This window comes from Cervus canadensis, chromosome 10 (assembly GCF_019320065.1).
Source record: "Cervus canadensis isolate Bull #8, Minnesota chromosome 10, ASM1932006v1, whole genome shotgun sequence".
Lineage (NCBI taxonomy): Eukaryota > Metazoa > Chordata > Mammalia > Artiodactyla > Cervidae > Cervus > Cervus canadensis.
In genome coordinates, this window is record NC_057395.1 from 7,031,747 (window position 1) to 7,055,309 (window position 23,563).

General features: G+C 46.3%; 1 protein-coding gene across 3 annotated transcripts in view; it reads right to left on the minus strand.

Annotated features, from left to right (window-relative positions):
• Window positions 1–20,506: 20,506 nt before the first annotated feature.
• Window positions 20,507–23,563, minus strand: part of GATA3 (GATA binding protein 3) — a 29,800-nt gene continuing 26,743 nt past the window's right edge. For all 3 annotated transcript variants that reach the window (XM_043479981.1, XM_043479982.1, XM_043479980.1), the window contains exon 6: window positions 20,507–22,662. In XM_043479981.1, coding sequence (XP_043335916.1) covers window positions 22,378–22,662 — 285 coding nt within the window. In that variant the 3' untranslated portion in view covers window positions 20,507–22,377. The remainder of the gene's footprint in view (window positions 22,663–23,563) is intronic.

The window sequence follows — 23,563 nt, forward strand, 5'->3', positions numbered from 1 at the left end:
GGGAAGTCTCACTATATTTCAGGTTTGACCACAAATATTTATAAGCCACCATCCTGGAGGTCTCCATGTCTCTCTCTGGCAGATAACTAAAGGTCGGCTTAACTCTCCGGGGAAGAAGACAGATGGTAGTGGGGCTGAACCCCAGCTCAGGGAGCTGCACCTATTGGCCTGTCATCTTGCTTGTTGAGTCACTGAAAATCCCCAAACTGTCAGGCTGAATTGGAAACTGTAAGAAGGAAACAGACTTCCGGAAGCTCCCCCTGAGTGGTACCTGAGGGTCAGCGGTCCTTGTGTTGCTGTGGGGTAGGAAGGGGTTTATTCCAAGTGCTCAATGTCTGGACCAGAAAAACATTCTCTCATTAGTCAAATTCTCTCATACACACACATACACACCCACCCACACATACATCTCAGGACAAATTGCATAGGAAAACAAGATCAGGTCCCAGGGTCTGTTGAGCCTGGGGCTGCGGGTTACAGGGTGAATTGAACAGCAGCTTGGAGGCCAACCTGCAGTTCCGGGCTGGGCTCCAACCGAACCAGGGACCATCATCTATCTGGTGACCCGGTGTCTCCCAGGAGGTAGGAGGCTGCCTTGAGAACGATCTGGAGGGTGAGATGGGCCAAGAAGACGGTGGGTGTGGGGAGGGAGCAGAGTTAGATCACAGGGGCAAATTCTGGCAGGTCTGAATCCCAAAGGAGTCTTCCAGAACCACATTCTTTCAGACTCTGAACCTTCTGATGTAGGGACCATGCCAATGGCCTGGACCATTCTGGAGGAGGGGACCCCCAACACCCAGAGATCTCTGGTTCTTTAAACCCTGCAAGCCCCAGCCCGGCACCCAGCTCCCCAGTGCCTCGGGCGGGCCAGCAGCAGCTGCACCCCCTCCTCTGCCGGGGTGGGACGGGGAGGTGCTGGGGCCGCGTCCCAGCAGGTGCCTGGGCCCGCCTTTCGTCCTGGGGCAAGAGGCAAGCGCAGGTGCCTCCTGCCACTCCCGCTTTCCTCCCAGTGGGAGTGGGCGGCGAGGGAGGTGTCCCAGCCGCGCCCACGGGCCCCCCGGGGCTGGTGGCCAAGGGAGGGCCCTTTCCTCCCAACTGTTCTCCCAGAGAGAAGGCTGGGGCCCTAAACCCCAGCCTCCCCGCCCGCCCTCCTTCCCCACCAGCCCCATCAGCTCCAAGGAGCTTCAGAGCTCCCGGTAACTTCTGCTTCCTCCACGACCCCAGCCCTCTTCCTCAAATCCGGTGCCAGCCAGTACCCTGCAGGAGGCAGCTGTGGCCTCAAGGAAGCCGTGTTCTAAGGAAACAGAGGGAGCCCAGAAGCTCTAAACCTCCCACATGGGCCTTCCTGAATGAATGAGCCCTAACAGCTCACGATTTGGTTCCTCTGGTTTACAACCCACCCTGAAGCTCTGGCTCCATCAAATCTGAGTCCCTGCTCCTGAATCTTATCCGACCCTGGACCACACAGGGCTCTGGAGAGCATCCCTCTTCTCCCTTACGTTTGGTCCTCTGGCTGAGGAGGAAGAGGAAAGGAGGGTTCTCCAAGGTAGAGGGTAGGGGAGAACCTTCAGATCTGTTCTAAAAGTTCTTCGAGGAGAACCTCAGATCCAGAATCGACATGTACGGCTAATCTGGAAAGGGTAGCATCAGGAGAATGAATGACATGCGGAGGGCCCTTCCTGGAAACGGCTACCGTGTGTGTCCATGGACCCCCTCCTCCTGGCCTCACGAGTTCAGGGCTGTGGAGCGGAATCCAAGGGAGACTGAGATCAACCCAGCACAGGACGCACTTCCAGTTCACCCCAGCAACTCCAGAGAAGGGCTGCTTCTTCGTGACCCGGGAAGGGTCATGTTTCCCTGGGAGGGAGTAGTTGATTCATGGAAGCCCTGTTCTAAGAAAACAGAGGGAACACAGAAGCTCTAAACCTTCCAGAAGGAATCTCCCAGATAAAAGGCAAGCATGGTGGAGAAAACGGCCTGAGGAAGGCCCCTCGGAGCTGGCAGAGATGTTTGGGTGGAGCAAGGGGGACAGGGAAGTGACACGTGGTCGGTAGTGATGACAAAAGTGTCCCAGCCTAGAAAATCCACCCAAAGACTTAAAAATAATTATAATTTTTGAAAGATCAAAGATGGTTCTAATTTTAGAGAGAAGGAAAGTCAGAGAAGCAGAAAAGGAAACAAGAAGCAGCGGCAGGATAGGATTGGGCAGAAAACGCGACAGAAAAGAGAAAGGGGGAAACAGGCGGTGAGGGAGAGACATGGGCAAAATGCTGTCCTTTGTGCCTCGGGCCCCTCTTAGGACTCATGACCCTTGTATCCTGGACATGAACGAGCTCAGACCCTGCTCCTCTAGTCTAAACTAGAGCTGAAATGCCAGACAGCCCCCAATTCTTTCCGCTGAAAATATTACTAGATGTTTGGGTCAAGGGAACATCTCCCCAGAAGCAGTCAACTAGGGTTTGGGGGTCCCTCCCAGTGACAATCCCTCATTACTAAACCCCAGGCTGCATCCCTTCTTCTTCGATCTGCCTGTGATGTGGTGAGATGTCTTGCATTATGGAGGTGGAACATCCTTGGTCTTCCTCTCCATCTGACCCACCTTTCTCAGCCCAGCCACCTTAATAACCAGTCTTCTCATCAAGGTTCCATAAAACAAGCTGAGAATGTATGTCCCTGTCCTTCCTGCCGAGAGAAGGGGAATGTCTAATGTTGGGTCAACCTAGGCTAAGCTTCTAAAATCCTTCCTTAAAGGATATAACAATAAAACACTATCATCTTCTAGAAAGGTTATTTCTATTCTCCTGTGAAATTTCTTTTAAAAAAAAAAAAGAACTAAAACGAGATGAAAGAGAACTCCAAGATCGCTGAGTAACTCCCAAGAGAGCCTTTGTTGCCCATCCACAGAGCTGAATGTGATCAAAGGCTAAAGAAATCAGATCTAGAAGGACTTTCAGGGACTATCCAGGCCATACTCCGATTAGATGAACAATGAGGTGTCGAGGACCATGTGTCGAGGACCATGTGACTTGTTCAAGAACACACACTAGGTTTGTCTGTATGTACAAGAAGCATGTCTCTGAAATGAATCACTGGTAACAGATTCATTGGGTGAAAAAGCAGATACATTATAAATTATGAAACGTTTTCAAATTACATTTGATGAGTGTATATCAATTTGTACTCACATAATCAGGATATTTAACTTATATGCAGGGTACATCATGAGAAATGCTGGACTGGATGAAGCACAAGCTGGAATCAAGATTTCAGGGAGAAATATCAATAATCTCTGATATGCAGACAACACCACCCTTATGGCAGAAAGCGAAGAACTAAAGAGCCTCTTGGTGAAAGTGAAAGAAGAGAGTGAAAAAGCTGGTTTAAAACTCAACATTCAGAAAACTAAGATCATGGCATCTGGTCCCATCACTTCATGGCAAATAGATGGGGAAACAACAGACACAGTGAGAGACTTTATTTTTGGGGGGGCTCCAAAGTCACTGCAGATGGTGACTGCAGCCATGAAATTAAAAGACGCTTGCTCCTTGAAAGAAAAGTTATGACCAATCTAGACGACATATTAAAAAGCAGAGACATTGCTTTGCCAACAGAGTTCTATCTAGTCAAAGCTATGGTTTTTCCAGTATTCATGTATAAATGTGAGAGTTGGACTATAAAGAAAGCTGAGTGATGAAGAACTGGTGCTTTTGAACTGTGGGGTTGGAAAAGACTCTTGAGAGTCCCTTGGACTGCAAGGAGATCCAACCAGTCCATCCTAGAGGAGACCAGTCCTGGGTGTTCACTGAAAGAACTGAGTCTGAAGCTGAAACTCCAATACTTTGGCCACCTGATGCAAAAAAACTGACTTATTTGAAAAGACCCTGATGCTGGGAAGGATTGAAGGTGGGAGGAGAAGGGAATGACAGAGGATGAGATGGTTGGATGGCATCACCAACTCAATGAACATGAGTTTTAATAAACTCCAGGAGTTGGTGATGGACAGGGATGTCTGGCACGCTGCAGTCCATGGGGTCGCAAAGAGTCGGACATGACTGAGCGACTGAACTGGACTGAACTGAATCACGGTATTAGGGCTTCCCAGGTGGCATTAGTGGTAAAGAATCCGCCTGCGAAGCAGGAGACAGAAGAGACGTGGGTTCAGTTCTTGGGTTGGGAAGATCCCCCAGAGGAGGGCATGGCAACCCACTCCAGTATTCTAGCCTGGGAAATCCCGTGGACGGAGGAGCTGGCATGCTATAGTCCATGGTGTTGTTAAGACACAACTTAATGACTGTAACAACAACAAATCAGGGTATAGACACGTCTGTGTACTATAAATTTTCTATAATATCCTCTTTATTATTACAATAAAATGAATACATGTGCATAGAAAACATCATTTTAATTACTGGTATTTTTACAAAATATTTCAACAAAGTATAAACACAATGTCCAAAACAAACAAAAACAAAAGAACACATACTAGGAATTGACTAAACTGGCATTACAGCTTAAGAAGGAGACATTAGCTTTATTGACATTAGCTTTATTATAATTAGTCAGCCCTTCTGTCCTAGTGTGCATACAGAATACTGCTGTAAGCATGTAGCTTATGCATTTAACCTCACTGCTAACTACAGTATGAGTTATATTGTCAGCAATATCGTCCTTGGGATAAAACATGTTCACTGAGTCTCAAAAGAAAGAAACGTGACGTTGGGGTTCATCATAATTCAGAAAAGTGCAACTATGCCTTACTCCCCACAAATTCTGCACTATTCTATTTATATTGAATTTTTATAGTGATGCCCTTTGAATGGACAAGGAAGTTGGCAGTAGTAAGTAATCCTACAGTGAATCCTTTCTATTAGCAAAGCATCTCTTTGCAAAGCAAATAATAATGCCTCCCAATGTTCCTAAATCAGTTTTAGGTAAACTGAAGTGTGTTGTCTGTTCTGAAAGCTAATCCCCGCATTACTCCAAGCGCAGCTCAGATTCCATAAAGGACGTTACTTTGGGAGAGATGGGAAGGAAGCATTGGGGAAGGAGTGGACTGGGCAAATGAATCAGATGGATTCGCTTCTTTCCTAATTTCTTCCATCTTCACCGGAGCAAAGCCCTAACCATCATGTCCCCAAATAAAGTTTTCTGAGGAATCTCATGAAAGGAGAGCATTTATTAACAGGATGGACAAGGAAGCCTGTCCAATGGTGAAAAATAAATGGTATCAAAAGACAAATATTCTCTAATCCTCAGCAGCACCATTCTAGTGGGAAGGCCCGAGAGGGAGTGTCTTGGATTGATGAAGAGGAAGGGAAAGTCAGAAATCGATTGAGACAAAACCCATCCCCAGAGTCTAGTTAATATTTTTAGATCTACTGGGGCTTTTTAAAAGATTTTTTTTGATGTGGACCATTTTTAAAGTCTTTAGTTTGGTACAATATTGCTTCTGTTTGATGTTTCTGTTTTTTGGCCTCCAGGCATGTGGGATCTGAGCTCCCCAACCAGGGATCAGAATGGCATCCCCTGCACTGGAAGAGTGGATTCTTTACCAATGGACTGCCAAGGAGGTCCCTTGTTGAGATTTTTTTAGATGAAGCTATAAAATTAAAGGACCAAGGATTGCTTCACGGGTAAACCCAGATGGGGTCCATTGAGAAGAAGGGGGAGGCCAGCTTTTCCTTCTCCCCATAAAAATGTAGTCAGGAGTAAGGGAGAGCTTAGAGGAAGGCTAACATCCTGCCAGAGTTTTCCTTCTGTTCTCCAGCTATTGCAGCTTCTCATGAATCCCTGCGGGGACCGTGGCAAGTTAAGTACGAAGAAGTAGGAACTTTCACCAAGACTGTTAAGTGCTGTTCATTTGAGGGCATATTTCTGGAGTTCTTTAAAGGAAGACATCATCTTGCTTTCTGAAACAGGGCACAGAAGGGCAACTCAAAGGGCAGGACACTGTCATCCCACACCAAGGAGCCGTGATGCTCAGCTCTGGTCCCTGCCCCGTAGGACTGCATTCCATGGAGCAAGATGCCGAACGCCGAGGGGCCTGGACGATCACCGCAGCCTCACGTTGCCAGGCCCCTTCCCCACCCCGCCCCCGCCCCCACCCCAGGGCAAGTGAGCCTGAGCCTGGGGAGCCACCAGCAGGTCCAGTCCCCACCTGGCCCATCTGCAGACACCCATCCCGGTGAGGGTGGAGCGCACTCCGAGTCCTGACAAATGGGGAAGGATCACCCTGGGGCGCTGACGGCTCCTAAATCGAGTTCTCAGTTCAGGGGGAAAAAAAATAAGCCAAGAGAGGAATTTTCCACTGCCCCATTCATCACACAGCCTGGGAGCAGGAAACAGCGAACAGCTTTCCAAGGCCCCGGGCTCACCTAGCCCCACTACAGTGCTCCGTTCCCCCACCCCCTAGGGCGGGGAGTCGCCTGCCACCCTCATGGATGGGGTTCCTAGGGGCCATCATTTGCAAACATTTTTTGACCTAATACATGGCAGGCCGAGGGGCCTCCCCTCTTTCCGTGATTCTCCGGGAGATACAGTTTGAAGACTGTGAAAGGGACACTCCCCATGCAGTATCTTCCCATCTGTGGTTCACAGTGGCTGGTCCACCCCTGAGATCCACCTCCTTGGTGGAAGCCTCATCCCGCTCCTGAGCGTTTCTCCCGAGACAGTTCAGAACAGGAGCTAAGAGGTCACTCCACCACCAGCCAGCTGCTGGTCACTGACCCTCCCTCGGCCACAGCATCTGTAAAATAATAGTCGTATGTCCCCAGTCAAGCCGCTGTGAAGATTCATAGGATAGCGTGTGCACCAAACCTGGTACGTGAGCCCTTCACGAGAGCTCATTCTTTCTGTCCAGGGTCACATTCATTCACCAACTATTTATTGATAACAAGGCTTCTGCCTTCAAGCAAGTCATCACCCAGCAGGGGAGACAAATGTTCAAAACAAACAACTAGACATCACATGATAATGTCTATAAGGTGTGTGTTATGACCATCCTTTTGCAGACTATCTCTTCCATCTCCCCAGTGAAGCTCTAAGCTAGATATGACCATATTTCCCATGATGAGGCTGAGGTGCAGAGGCTGCGGGGTTGGTTGGCAGACCCTCGTGGATTTGAACCCAGGTCTCAGAGTCCAGCCGCCATGCTTTCAATCCATAGTCACGACTCTCTTTTTTCTCTCTCTTACAGGGTCCTTCAAAGCTTCAGCTGAACTTCCTGAGATTAACTCCAAAGACCCCCCCAATGCTGACCATGGCTTTAAATCTGAACCTGAGGGTCCTCCTCCATCAAGTGTTCAACTCTGCCAGACTGATGCAAGATTATCGACCAGCTCCATCATCTGGGTTCATGGTCTCGCCAGCCCAGCTCTGTGTCCTTATAGAACCACAGCTCTGAATGTCACTCTGGGACACATGGCCCAGGGGCTATCCATGGCCACTAGGCCATGGCGGCTGAAGGCTGCCCTTCCATGCCTGACGGCAAGGGTTGCACATCGCCTATAACAGAAGCATAAAGAAGCCAGGTGTCCCACACAGATGAGTAGAGCAGAAAACAAACACCTGTGTAGACACTCACTCTACCTCAGCCCATCTCATCTCACCAGTTTCCAGATTCCACTGATTGTTCCTTCAGAAGATCTCTCCTGTCCATCCCCATCTCCTCAAGCTGTTGTCCTGAGTTAGCTGCCACTTATTACCATCTACTCAAGTACCTCTCATGACTCCCCAGCTTGTGTCTCTTCTTCCATCTTTCTCCCACCAATCCATCCACTTCCTGTCATCAAACATACAGCTGTGATCAGACCACATCTCTGTCCAAAGACCTTTCATTTCTTCCTGTTGAGGAGTAAAGAAAGCCCCTGCTCTCTGACCTGCCACTCACAATCTGGCCCTGACATATCTTCTTAGCTTCCTCGTGTCCTCCACAGAGTTAGAAACCAGGGCGACTCCAGGTAAAACCCTCCTCCTTACCTGCCTCCGTCCATAGCTTTGCTCTGCACACGGTGCTCTGCCCTTCACCTCACTCTGCCCAGGAAGATCCTACCCTCCCTCAAACTCAGTCCAAATGACACTTACTCTCCACAAGCTTCCTTGGTCCACTCCTTGCCATCTTTCTCATCTTTCTTTGTTCCCTTGCACCTTCCTTATCAGAATTTTAAAAAAAAAAAAAAGTGTGGTTATTCATGACATGAGTCATCTTCCCTCCTAGATTCTAAGCCCCCTGAAGGTTCAAGACCACGTCTTAGTTCTTGAGCATTGAGTCTTGCCTGGTGCCATCTCTCAGGAAGCATCTGTCAGTTCTACAGCTGGAAAAATTGTTCTGATCATTCCTTGAATCTACAGAGTTCTTGACCCAGACATCTCTGTCATAGACATCTTTGTTTTGACAGACATCTACATAACAGGATCAGCATCATTTTCTTTTTCTTTTTTTAATTGACTTCTCTGTCCTCACTGATTTTTTTATCTTGTTGTCATAAGAACACTTAACATGACATCTACCCTCTTACACATTTTTAACCTTACATCATATGATTATGGACTCTAGTACAATGTTGTACAATCTAGGTACAATGTCTAGAGCTGATTCATCTCAAATAACTGAAACTTTATTCCCATAGATGAGTAACTCCCCAACTCCCCTCCCCTGCCCATGACAACCACCATTCTACTTTTCAATTCCATGAATTTGATTAGATTCCTTATATATAAGTAGAACCATGCAGTATTTGTCCTTCTATGATGGTTTAGTTCACTTAGCATAACATCCTCCAGGTTCATCCCTGTTCTCACAGATTACAGAATTTTCCTCTTTTTCATGGCTGAATAGTATTCTACTGTAAGCATGGAGCACATCTTCTTTATCCATTCATCTGTTGATAGACATGTAGGTTGTTCCCATATCTCAGCTACTGTGAATAGTGATGCACTGAACATAGGAGAGGCAATATCTCTCCAAGATCTTGATTTTCTTTCTTTTCTTTCTTGATTTTCTTTCTTTCTTTTGAGCCACCCAGAAGTGGCTCAGATGGTCATTCTATTTTTAATTTTTTGATGTATGAAGTTTCTATTTTCTCCATATCCTCACCAACACGTGTTATCTCTCACATCATTTTGAAGCATATTAAACATATGGATGGTTGAGCCTCCCTAATGACACTAAGAAGTCACCATCTGTTGAATAGCCATGCACTAAGCAAAATGTTCTGCCTGTGTTATCTCATCTGATCTCCATAGAAATCCCCAGGCTACAGTCCATGGGGTCGCAAAGAGTCGGACACGACTGAGTGACAGTTTCACTTTCACTTTTTCAAGCTAAATGTTCTACCTGTGTTATTTCATCTAATCTTCATAGAAATCCCCATTTTGCAAATGAAAAAATAAATTTTCTACAATCAAAAAAATGTATGAGTCATTAATTCTGCTCCTGTGAGTTCTACTTAAGCTCTGGGAGTGACCCAGGACTTAGCCTCGGTGCCTATTTTTCAGAATATCTGAGTTTGTGCAGCCACTCATTCTCTTTATGAAGAGCCACTCATATGGAACTTGCCACTGCTATTAATCAGCTCCAGCCACGAGTCAATCTGATACCAGGGGCAGGAGAAGCAGTCAAACCTGTTTGTCTTAATGTGTCTGAATCATTTTGTTTTCAGTTTTGAAGTTTTATGCATCTTACAAACCATCAGATCACCACTAAAGGCATAGTCTAATGTCTGCGACACAGTGAGTACTTCATACCTTCACTGAATTTTTTTTTCCTTTAGGATGTGATTGAATGCCCAGCTGTGATATGTCATCAGACAAGTTTGCCTTGCTCAAATGGAACCATATCTTCCCATCATGCAAAGGAGAAAGAATGTTACTCCTCATCCACTCTAGGGCTCTGAGATTCTTTCAGATTTGGGAGTCAGAGACCTGGGTCTATGTGATGGCTGACCCCAGTTCTTACCTCTTTAGGTAAGAGGTCAGATCATCGGCTAGCCCTTAAAGGACTCCATGAGGGGTCACATCAGAGGCCACAGGAAGCATCACAGGAGCCCGAGGCCAACAGCTACACCCAGAACAAAGCCTCTCTCCCCAAGATAGAATCAGCTCTTAGAGTTCTTGACATGTTGGCCCCCAGCCGAACATCAAGGAATCAGAGCGGACATCACCAGCCTTTTCCTCCAGAAAATGTAGCCCTGCTTCAGGAGAAGGCAGCCCTGAAATTCATTCTCTTTTCTACCTAAATATTGGGCTTCTGATAGCTTCTCTGATGCAAGAGGAAAAAGACATGGCCAGTTCAAGATCATGAATAAACCTAAACTAATTTATATTTTGGGCTTCCCTTGTGGCTCAGATGGTAAAGAATCTGCCTGCAATTCAGGAGACCCAGGTTCAATCCCTGGATCAGGAAGATCCCCTGGAGAAGAAAATGGCCACCCACTCCAGTCTTCTTGCCTGGAGAATTCCATAAATTTATATTTATGTATTCGGGACTGTCAAGATAAGCACACAAACATGCAAACACCTGCCCATCCATGGACAAACATGTCAGCACACACTCTGAGGCACAAGCACAGACACCTACTTTTGTACAACTTGAACCTGATCCTATAATTGGAGGCCAATGTCTTGATCATGTTGACTTTAATTCACTTTTTGTTTTTCTGAGGCTCCTCCTGAATATGTTCAGGGCTGATGTCCAGGCCAATATCCACACTGCCAGCATCATACTCTGGATGCCAAGAGTATTTTATACGTTGGGTTAAAGCATAGCGTCACACAGCACTCTAGTATTTTTCAGTATTGTTCAACAGCTTGACCTCATCCTTGGCCAAACTAACAACCTTGGGGAAAACAAAATAGGCCAAGACAGAGCTGCCAATGCTTTCCCACTGATACACCCTTCACCTAAGGACTCATAAGCTGTAATTACCATGATATTCCATGGTCTTGAAATGAAGAAACTAACACAAGGAAAATAAGCCCCTTGTCTGGACTCATGTAACAAGTGAAAGTTACAACCAAGGCTGAGAACACTAACAAAAATTCTGGACATTTTTCATCCCTTTCAGTCATAAACCAAATGGTTCCAAGAGGTAGAAAAGAGAAGTTGAAGGATCCAAACCAGTCCCTGGGCAGATATTCATTTCTTTTCATCCTGATGATGTTAGTTCTTGCCTTTTTACAACACTGACAGAGAAATGTACAAACGAAAATCTGAATTGTACTTACTATGGCTCCACCAGTCCTTAGAATTCTAGGGATTTTTTTCAAGGAGTTTCAGACAAGCCAAACTCCAATAAAATGCTTTTTTAAAAATGTTTAAAATAAGAAATAAACAAAAAATATTAAAGGGTGTGTCAGACAGGCGTTTACAAGTTCAACTTTTTTTACCAGTTCCTGGCCACTGGCAGCCTCTATATGCCTATCATTGCCTTGGGACAGCAGGTTCTTTCATTGCTCAATCACTGCTTTTGGAAAAAGCCAGTAGACACCTCTTGAAATGCCAGTCATTTGGGCTCTTATCTAGTTTGGGTCTGTCATGAATGCTTCTATTATTTTTCTTCCATTCCCTGATAGATATCATTCAAATAATTCTGTTCAAACCCCAAAGGGAGCTGAAACCATGTTAAACCCACCCTCTGTCAATCCCCCTCAGGACCCAGATGTCACAGGAATACAGTGACAAAAGACCTGACAATTTCAGGGAGTGTGGGATCCCAGTCCTAGAAGCTTCAACACAAGACTTTAAAAGGTGCTCAGGTCCTCAGACGAAGGTTCCTATGTTGCATTTCCATCTTCATTTTGGCCAAGCCAAAGTGTGCCACTTATAAAAGCAAACAAACAAACAAGAAGTCCTGCTTTATTTTTTAGACCCACACATGGTTCTGACTGGGCAAGTCGTATTAATTAACATCAGCCAGTCACCCTCAGATCCGGGATGAAAGGCAGGAGGTTATGCACCGTATACCACTCTTCATATTATTACTATTATAATTATATTTTATGGCAGTTTCCTTAAGCCCTACTGCTCAACACTGGTTAATTTCTCCATTATAAAAAGTGGATTCTTTTATTGGACTGACTGTTTTGTGATTAGTTGGGTTACATTTTACCACCAAGACATAATTAAGAGCGGCAGGTCTCCAAGGAGGATTGAAACCCCGCTCTTCAGTCTGTGGGCAAGCCAGCAATTTTGAAGGCAGTGACCATGCTTTGCAGGTCATCCAATGGGAAATCACATCCTTTTTCGGTCATGGAAGGGGAGTTTTTTTAAATAGAAGTATAGTTGATTGGCAATATTGTGTTAGTTTCAGGTGTATAGCGATGTGATTCAGATATAGATATAGGTACGTTCTTTTTCAGATTCTTTTCCATTTTATGTTAGGACGAGGTATTGAATATAGGTCCCTGTGCATGTGTGCAAGCATGCTCGGTTGCTTCAGGCTTGTCCGACTCTTTGTGACCCCATGGACTGTAGCCTGCCAGGCTCCTCTGTCTATGGGATTCTCCAGGCAAGAAAACTGGAATGGATGCCCTGCCCTCCTCCAGGGGATCTTCCCCACCCAGGATCGAACCCACGTCTCCTGCACTGCAGACAGGTTCTTTACTTCTGAGCCACTGGGGAAGCCCCATAGTTCCCTGCACTATACAATGAATGTCTTTTTGCTTCTCTGTTTTATATATAGTAGTGTTCATCTGTTAATCCCATACTCCTAACTTATCCCCCATCTCCTGTTTCCCCTTTGGTTTGTTTTCCATGTAAGTCTATTTTGTAAATAAGCTCATTGTCTTAGATTCCACATACAAGTGACACCATGTAATACTTGTCTTTGTCTGACTTAACTTGGTGCGATCATCTCTAGGTCCATCCCCATTGCTGCAATCGGCCTTATTTCGTTTTTTATGGCTGAGCAGTTCTCTGCTGTATATTTATTTATACCACATCTCCTTCATCCATTCATCTGTCAATGGCCACCTGGGTTGTTTCCATATCTTGACTATTGGTAAGAGTGCTGCTACAAACCCTGGAGTGCACCTATCTTTCCCCGTTTGAGTTTTCCTCTTCTGAAACTGATTTCAAAACCAGACCTTCCACACTGAGATTATGCTGGGCTCCTGCCAAGACCCCCCCAGTGACCACAAGCAACTGAACTTAAACAGAACCTACCTCTGCTCAGAACATTCCCCGAGGGACACCAGCCCTGTGCTCGCCCGTGAGTTTTCACCTGGATTTTGACCTTTGTCCACTGTGAGATGTTGGGCAAGTAACTTAACCTCTCGGCAGACAGGGTAAATGGTTAGGCTGCCTTTTAAGGGAAAAACTGCAAGATGGATCGCTCAGCCTAAAGAACCAATGGAAAATGAAGTGAAAGTCACTCAGTCATGTCCAACTCTTTGTGACCCCATGGACTATAGCCCACCAGGCTCGTCTGTCCATAGGATTTTCCAGGCAAGAATACTGGAGTGGGTTGCCATTCCCTTCTCCAGGGGATCTTCCCAACCCAGGAACTGAACCCGGGCCTCCTGCATTGCTGGCAGAGTCTTTACCAGCTGAGCCACCAGGGAAATGAACCAATGGAAAATGCTTCCCCCACAATCCCGAAGCCTGAGGACATGGGAGCACAAGCATCCTTTCTTCAACTCCTGGTTTCGGTTGAGGAGGAGAGGCTCTCAGAGAAGCAGGGACTCTAGAGCAGCAATAGGTCTGGAGTCTGGCAAGCTGAGTGTTCCTGACCTATTTAGCATCTCTGAGCTCTGTCCTCCTCTGTAAACTGGGGATGATAAAGAGTAAGCCTGTAGGCTTACTAGGGTCATTGGGATAATTAAGTGAGAGGCATATTGTCAAGCAGTCTTCCCGCGTGGCACTGGTGATAAAGATCACACCTGCCAGTGCAGGTAGATGTAAGAGACGCAGGTTTGATCCCTGAGTGTGGACGATCCCCTGGAGGAGGGCGCGACAACCCACTCCAGTATTCTTGCCTGGAGAATCTCAAGGACAGAGGAGCCTGGCGGGCTATAGTCCACAGAGCTGCACGGGACTGAAGTAACTTAACACACACACGCACATATATCAGGCATATAGTAAGTGCTCAACATTTAGGGCGGCCCCCAAATAGAGAAGCATGGAAGAATATATCATTGGTTTATTGCTGGCGATTTCCTCATGCGCTAAAATGATTGCTACCTTTCCAGATGAGGTGGCAACTTTATGCATTAGCTGATAGGATTATTCGACAGATAGCCCTGAGGTGGTGAAAGACATCAAAAAAGCCCCTCTGCCCAAAAATATTCTGTGATCCCTGGAACCTAAAATTCCCATGGGAATCTTGTGCTTGGTTTAAGTTTTAAGGAGATCTCTCTCTCTTAGCACGCAAGTCCATCTGACAGTGCCATTCTCAGACCCTCCTGGGTGGGACCCCTGATCTCTGGGAACTGATCTCAGACGTGGAAAAAGAGGCCCTTCCCTGCCTGTAGCCAAAGGAAGCTGTAGACGGTGGAGTTTGCCGTGTTGCTGTAGGAACTGAGCCTTCTCTAAACCCCCTCTGGAGGCACCAGCCTGTGAGTTCCACGAGGCCATACCTACGCAGTGCTGTAGGCAGGCTGGTACCCACCAGGAAGCTGAAGCCATGTTAATTACAGGGCCAAGAGGTTGGGCTGAAGGCGTGCATGAGGCTTCTGTATTAGACATTCCATATTTCATGTGGACGAGTTTGATCCTTTAAGCTCTGAAAACACCCAGAGGGCAAACTGTCAGCAACATGCACAAGAATTTTGCCCTGAACAAAATGACCTTTGAGTTCTTAACTGGTTTCATATTCTCCGGGTCTCCACACACATATTCCTCAACGGTCACTCTCAACATCTTAAATACATTTATTTGCTGGTGGGGTTGGCCCTCTCTGGCCAACAGCCACTGATTAACATCTAGTCTGCAAACCATGTAGAAACGTAATCCTTAACAAAATGGGGAAGTTCCGAGCAAGCCAACACATTGTATTGATTTGCAAACTTGGGCCCACAGTGAGCATCTTTTCTCACTGAACTCCAGCTGTCTGTCTCCTGTGAGACTCCATGGACATTCTAAGGATCAAACCGGGACTCTCTCTTGTCACATGTCACCGACATTAAATTCAGTGGCTGATGGGAGCAGAGCAAGAAGCTAAGACATTCCTGGACAGGAATGGGACTTTTTGTTTAAGATGTGAAGTCAGAGGACTTCCTTGGTGGTCCAGTAAGACTCCACGGTCCCAGTGCAGGGGGCCCGGGTTTGATCCCTGGTCAGGGAACTAGATCCCACTGGGAGCAACTAAGAGACCCACATGCCATAGCAAAGATTCCCAATGCTGCAACTAAGATCCAGTGCAGCCAAATAAATAAGTAGATATTTGTATTTTTTTTAAAAAAAGGATGTGAAATTAAAGTGACATCTTTCAACAGGGGTATCTTTGTCTAGATATCAAACATTGTTTTCTCAGCAGTAAGCAAATCAAAGCAGCATTTCCCTGACGTGTCAAGACTTAAGAGTGCAGGCTTTTCTGTCATTTACTGTCAAGGCTGACAACAGACACACCAGCACCCCCACAGCCCAGGACTGGCCCCTGGGGACAGGTTTCTCTGCGTCTTTGGGTAACTCAGATACGTCCCTCCATCTTCAGTTTCCCAGGTCATGACGGCGAGGAAACAGGGCCAACTCTGTATCTCTGAAGACCTTAGAGATGGAAAAAGTGGATTGATACATGCCTCTTTCTTTCCTCCTCTCCTTTCACCTCGGTCCAGCCAGCTGGCTCTGAGGGTGAACATCCTGCCAGCTCTTCTATCTGTGGTAATAGAAAGCAGACACCTAATCCCCAGCCCTCACCTTAGACTCTGAAAACTGGTACCTTCATCAGAGCTGCTGGGGATGTGTCAGGCAGGCTGGGAGAGGTGTTTTAGCTTCTCTTCCCCATTTTCCAGTGGGCGGGCTGAGGAACAAGCTGGCTCTTCAACCTCTAAAGAAATGTTGCCGAAAGGGCCTGATTGATCCCCAGACTGGATAATCAACCTCGGATGGAATCGGGGGTGCGGGGAATTAAGCTCTGAGTTCCAGGCCTTCAGGCCACCACCCATCACAGGGCAGGAGCCCGAGAGGCAGCTGCAGGCTCCCTGATCCAACTAACACGGGAAGTCCTCTCTTCTCCTAGTTACAGGCAGAGAATTGGGCCTTAGAACCTGCTCCACCAGTGAACCAATGTAATGGTTCTCAGGCACATCTCAGCTCTCCAAAGAGTCTGCAAAGCTCTTAAGAGGAGGGTTGACTTCACTCACAGTTGGGCTATCTTCTCTCTGCAGTTGGCGGGTCCTAATTGTTGGAGAGCCCACATGTACAGTACGGCAGCCTCCAGGCCACTCTGTCACTCTCAGTCCTCTTATCATCCAGTCTACATGAGCCACAAGGGCCAGAGGGGACCAGTGACCTGCCCCATGTCAGTCTAGAAGGCCCCCATGCTTCCAGGCCACTGTCAGGGATCCTGGGGTCTTTAGAAGCGTGAATGTCATGGGTTGACGACGGGGATATGAGGAATTCTCTGGAGGAGGCTAAGCTTGAGGCCACCAAGAAGCCCTGAAATGTTCCAGGAGAAGGGCAGAGGGCTTCGTGCACTCAGCTTTCAAGTTCATAGAAGACAGGTCTGCCCTGGGCCCTCCTGGGAGGAGGGAGTTGGCTGTATTAACCAGGTGGATTTTACTCAACAACCCCTCCCAATTTATGGGCTGGAGTTGTAATGACCCTCAAAAAGCACAGGTTCTACCCACGCCCCCTCCCCATCCAGCCCCATCTCCCAGACCATTGGATTCCGACATAGATTCCTGACCAACTATTCAAAAGACCAGATCACGGACTTCCCTGACAATCCAGGGGTTAAGACTTCGCCTTCCAATGCAGGAGGCGCATGTTCTATTCCTGGTCTGGAAGCTAAGATCCTACATGCCTCAAGGCCAAAAAACCAAAACATAAAACACAAGTAATATTGTAACAAATTTTAAAAAGACTTTAAAATTGGTCCATGCCAAAGAAAAAAAACTTAAAAAGACGAGACCACATATGGCCCATTCAGCCGCATACCAAATCCTGTGTCTTCTGCTTTAAAAAAAAAAAAAAAAAATGGGGGTGGGGTGGAATTTAAAAATTAATTCAAAAAATTTGAGGGTTATTTTACAAGTTTGGTCAATTCTGTAGTCAGGGAAAAAAAAACAACTTTCATTTTCTGGAATTTCCTTATGCACACTGTCCTCTCCCCTCCAAAAAAAAGTCAAGTCGAATTGGCTGATTTCTTAAAGGGGGTAGTAGTTCGGGCTCCCCTGTTGACTCAGTGGGAAAGAAGCCACCTGTCAATGCAGGAGACGCAGGTTCGATCCCTGGGTCGTGAAGATCGCCGGGAGAAGGAAATGGCCAACCCACTCCAGTATCCTGGCCTGGAGAATCTCATGGACAGAGGAGCCTGGCTGTCTGCACTCCATGGGGTCACGAAGAGTCAGACATGACAACAACCTGGTAGTCTGGCATGGAGCTGACACCATCCTTCTGCAGTGGGGTCCCCTTCAGGACAACGCCGAAATAGGAGCCGGGGCCAGGAGCCGGCTGCCCCGTGTGTCTTCACGCCACGTTCCTAAACTGCACAAGGCCGGGCACAGAGCCGATCCGTTCAGAACCTGCAGCTCCCTCGAGGTGGGTGCAGGCCTCCGGCAGGCAGCGAGGCCCAGGGCTTCCTACTGCAAGTCTTTTGTTTAGCCTGAGACCGAGGGGGTGGGGCCGGGTGGGGGAGGGCAGGAGGGAGGGGGCTGCTCTCCAAATCCCCACCGCCGAACTGTGCACACAGACATGACAGGGGATTGTGCAAACACACCCCAAACAATGTGGCTAATGTACCAGGATCCCCTGCAAAGAAGGTCAAGGGTGAGGGAGGAACAGCTCAGAGAAAGCAGAATCCGGATGGAGCACCCCGAAAGGAGCCGCTTTGGGGGAATATTGACCTATTTCCTCTGCTGATCCTCTTCCCTGAAGAGAGAGAGAGAGACAGAGAGAGAGAGAGAGCACAAGGGAAAAAAAGGCTAGGCGCTGGCTATCTCCCTAGAATAGGCTGTAAGCTATTCAGGCAGAATTTCTTTACACAATGGATTGACTGAAATCTGAACCATGCTGCCAACATCAGCTGGACAAGCAAGTCCTGTGTATTCCGCTCAAGAGGGGCCAGAACACATTTCAGAAAGAGCGGGGAATCTGCAGGCTGGGACACTAACTCCTGTCCCAGAGTGACAGTCAGGAAATACAAGTTAATTTGTGTTTCGCAAGATAGTAGTAAGGACAGATGGGAGTGGAATGACCCCCAACCCAACTGGACTTTTACAAACCACCACTGCTGCAGGCTCTTAGGATAGTCTGCTCAAGATTTTAACTGGGGGTGTAACTACATCTTTCCTAGTAAAGGATGTTCTCCAAAATATTTTTAAAAATCCAATGGAATCATGGCATTTTTCTTCTCATATGAGTCTTAGCATCTCTCCTAATGATGCAGACAAACAGCCCAGCTTCAAAGAAATCAAGCAAATAGCCTCAGGTCACCCTGATCATTAGTGGCACAGCCAGGAATGAAACCCAGGTTCCCAGACTCCTAAGACTGTGGTGATCACACGTCTCAAATGATCAATGAATTTCTCTGAATTCTGAGGTTTTCCTTTTACTGGGTTTTTGCAAAGAAGGGCAGACAAGTCCCAATCTGAGGGTGTGTTCACACCGGTTGAGTAAGCTGGAATAAGCGAAAATGAAAATGCTTTTCAGAAGCTCATTTCATCTGAAAGTGCAGGAAGGGGTTGGTGTATTATTACTCAGCTATTCTGGATCCTGGTTAACATTTCTGCTCTCCAGATAAAACTCTAACACAAAATGCTCTCGCGCAGATGTTTTCTTTGCACATTTCCATGATTTTAAAAATTTTAATTTAAAAAAATGACTTTAATCTCTGCTCAGCTTGGAAATGGAAGGGGGATTAGTAATGCCTGCTTGTCTGGGAAGGATCACAAAAATGGTTCGAGGATTTGGGGATGGATTCGGGATCAAGGATGGAGGATGGAATGCAGGAGAATGTGGAGTCGTGATGCTTCTAAATCTTTGGAAGGTAAACGGGACAGTTCACCACTGTGAGAAGATATCACAGCCGGGAATGGATGGCACTGTTTCTGAGTTTCAGTTTAAGGAACAGGTGTTTTCCTGAACTTGGGTTCGATGTCCATTACTACCTGGGAAGAATTGACTGCTTTTAAACTGTTTCTAGAGTTAAGAAATCCTAAAATGAACCCCTGATGAGGAGTTAGCTTTAAAAATATTTTTAAACTAAAAATAATTCTAATTTCAAAGGTTTAGAAAACAGACACTGCTCTCAGCAGGCAGACTCTGGGTGTCCCCACTGCGTCACACCTTCTACCTGCCTGGCGACCAACACAGAGGCCCAACCAGGAACCTCACCGCAGCTCACGTCGTTCCTTTCAAAGGGGAATAACCTGTAAATGTCATAAGACTGAGACACTGGAGCCTTGGTTTCTCTATTTCCTACACTGCTTTTTTTTTTTTTTTTTGAGTTGCTCTTAAATGGACTTCAACCTAGATCTTCAATAGGTATTTGCTGAATCAATGAAAGAAGTACTTCCATTCAAAATGTTTACATCATGAACGTCCAGTGTTTGAAGAGTTCATACATAGCAAAAGCTTTCAATAACTATGCAGTTTCTTTTTTGTACTGTGTTGGCTCTGAAAATGTTTTCAAGAAATAATCCAAACGTGCCCATATATTCCCATGGATGAGCTAAGAGCAACTATTTCAAAAGAGAGGGAAAAACAGATGGAAAATTAATTGGGACACAATTTACTCAAGAATATTGGAGCAGCATTTTAGATCCACAACCTTGTTCTGTTTTTCTAAAGGAAACCCCCTCTCAGGGTCACGGTTCTAGTGTGTATTTTTTAAGTGAAGAAAAAAAAAGAAAGAGCAAAATGATTGAAACCTATGAAAACCTATGATAACATTCTGATCAAGAAACTGGAGAATATGTAGTTTTTTAAAAATCTTCTGCATCATCTTCCAGAAATATCTTAGAATGTTAAATCCAGGTATTCAATGATAAAATGATGTTTCTCTGAAGAAGGAATAGAATCCAATGTGCCTTTATGGCTATAGCACCTAAGACAAAATGTAACTTGATTGTTGAGTTTGAGAATTTTCTATGTGTGCCCCCCACTCCCGCCTGCCCTTCTCCCACCCCCAAGAATGTCAAGAATTTGAACTCCCTGTTCTTAAGGTGAAAGGGCATCAGCTCAAATCTGTACGGAGGGGAAAAGTGGCAAACCCTGAGACACGGGAACTCTCCAGCAACAACTGCTCCCAAGTTTACAACGGCAACAGACGGCCACGGCCCGTGGCCTTGGGTGCTTCAGGAGTCCCCAGAAACCACGTCCGAATTAGGAGCCAGGCAGAGCCTCACGTGCATGTCAGTAATTCTCTACTTCTTTATTTCAACATTGAGCTTCAGCTTTGAAATATTTGCTAAGAAAGCAGAGAGGCAATTAACAGAGATTTTTCAAATGTGTGCCAGGGTTACACATTCTGTCAACAAAGTCAAAGGAAACTATACAGCGTAAGTTACAAAACGGTTATTTCATGTTTCGCAAACATTCCAATCCACCCTTCACTGTGGTGTGATTCAACAGTAGAAAAGCAAAACAGACATAAACTCAAGACCCAGCCCAGCTCCTTTCCATCTTGTAGAGAACCATGAGGAATTCTCAACTGCAACCCGCCCGCCTGAGAATCTCAACAAGGAAACCCTCCCATTTCTCTGGCGAGAAGATCTCCTCGAGGCCAGACCAGGAGCAAGGGAAGAGCAACTCAGAGCAGACCACAGAACTTCCTCCAGCCCCGGGGATGCCTTCCTCTGGGCTGCATCGCGAGCTCCAAAGATGCCCAGTTTCCCAAACACATCGATGTTCCTGTCTGGGGTTTGCATTCTCTCCCAGGGTGTGACTGAACACCACTGGGCTGTTACTTTGTTTAAACTCCTTTTGCTTCCATTAGCTAGAGCTACCAGGTTCTAGAAGAGCTTGGCCACCACTCTCAATACGATGTTATTTGGTTGTTTCTTAAATATTTTAACTTTATTATCTCTTTATATTATTATTCCAACAGACTGCATGAAAGGCAGTGATCACTAACACAGAACACAACAGGCGCTAACATTCAGCCAGGCTGCTCTCAGGACCCAGGGCTGGCGGGCCTGAGCCGCTGACATGCACACGGGTAGCTCATACACTGCTACCCTCATAGCACAGGCTGCGGAAGAAGTGACAAAGGACATATGCTCTTGTACCCTTAGAAGCTATTTAATAAATATCATCAAGAAACAAAATGGAAAAAAAAAAAAAAAATCAGCCCCGTGGAGCACAACCACCTTAGGTCAACTGAACGTCACCTAGTTTTTTCAACCAAAAATGGAGAGAGAAAGAAAATATTAAAATAGAAACAAAACAAAACAAAAAAACAAAAAAAAAAAGCAGTACTTAACACTAGCAGGAAATAAATTTATACAACAATTCAGTCTGTATAATATGATGAAATAAATCTACAACTTTTCTTATTTTGGTGCTTTGAATTATACATACAAACAACAATTACAGGGACATGTTCACAAAGCATGAAGGCCCAGGAAAGTCTAGCTGAGCCCTCCAGGGCAACCTGAGAATGGAATATGTTGCCCGGAGTAATAGAATTTCCTACGCAGAGGCCCACAGCTTTGAACAAATGATTTGCCTACACATTTTTTCTTTTTTTTTTTTTTTCCTTTTTTTTTTCTTTTAATGCATCAAACGACTGTAACCAGGAAAAGGAAACAAAACTGGCAGTTTGTCCATTTGGATATCTGACCTAGTTTCTTCTTAATCTCCACTCTTTTATTTTTCCCCCATCGTCCTTAAAAGGCATGGCGTCCTCCGTGCCTTCCTGACAGCAACCGAGAGGCAATCAAGTCTTCTTTCAATGTACAGTATTTCTTATAAGTTATATGCAATGTTCGGTGACTTTTTTTTTTTTTTTCACAGCACTAGAGAGACCCTGTTCAATAGGGAATGTGAGTCTGAATGGCTTATTCACAAATGGGATCCAGATTCGGGGAGTGAGAACACAGACACCACGGTAGGCTGCGTTGTCCGAGTGGCCACAACATTGGGTTGCTTGATGCCTGCAAAAACACACAGATCCATCGGGTTTCGGTTTCATGATACTGCTCCTGCAAAAATGCACGTAGAAGGGGGCCGGAGGGACTCTCGCCGGGAGGCCGGTGAGCGCGGCTCGCGCAGGGGCCCTAGCCCATGGCAGTGACCATGCTGGAAGGGTGGTGAGGTCCGAAGGAGAGGCTGGACGGCGGGTGCATCGGCGTGGGCGTGGTGAGCATGTGGCTGGAGTGGCTGAAGGGCGAGATGTGACTGAGCGAAGACATGTGTCTGGAGAGGGCGGCGGGGTTGAACGAGCTGCTCTTGGGGAAGTCCTCCAGCGCATCGTGCACCTTTTTGCACTTTTTGGATTTGCTAGACATTTTTCGGTTTCTGGTCTGGATCCCTTCCTTCTTCATAGTCAGGGGTCTGTTAATCTAAACAGAGATCAATTTTTTTTTTTTTTTACTTTTTTTTGGCTGGCTCTGACAGAGGGCAGACTTCCACACCCAGGCACGGGTTCCTCTGACCACCCCAGATCAGGGATCTGCTTTCAGGGGGCCCCTTCCTCCCCACACCCCCTGACTCCTTCCCAGAGACCCCATCTGCAAGTGAGGGTTCTGTGATGGGGGGGGGAGGGTCTCAGCCTCTATCAATATCAGAAACCAAGAGGCCCCAGGTAAGGTGTTCCAAGCAGGGCTTATTCGTTTTGTTCATTTGCACCAATCATTGGGGGGAAAGTTGGTCTCAGGGAACTTTCTGTCCCCAAGGACCATATTCTTGAGCCACCCAAGATGGCTGTATTTCTCTGCTTCACTAAAATCTAATAACTTGTCTTCTTCCTAGAATTACCTTGCACGATTTCAGGAGAAGAGAGGCAAGGGAGGGATTTTCAAGAGGGAAATATATCTGGTCTACTGGTACAAAATGTGACTTAGAACTTTGGCACTACTAGGCAATCGATCTTAAGGGCTTTGTCTCTCTGCCTTGAGAAGCCCGGACTGCTTCAAAGTAATTTTTGCTTGCCTCTCTTCTACTGGCCTGTTGAAAGAAGAGGTGCTGTAAAACCTCCCCCTACATAGACAGCTGGTGGGAAGTTGCTGCAGAACCCAGGTCAGTGCTCTGTGTCCACCCCGAGTGGGATGGAAGGGGGGAGGGCAGTTCAAGAGGGAGGGGACATACGTATATACTTATGGCTGATTCACAGCGCTACATGGCAGAAACCAACACAACAATGTAAAGCAATTATCCTCCCATTAGACATAAAAAAAAATTTTAAGTCATTTTAAACACAGGGAAAAAAAATCTCCCCCTGAAATTTGTACATTCTGGGGTCAG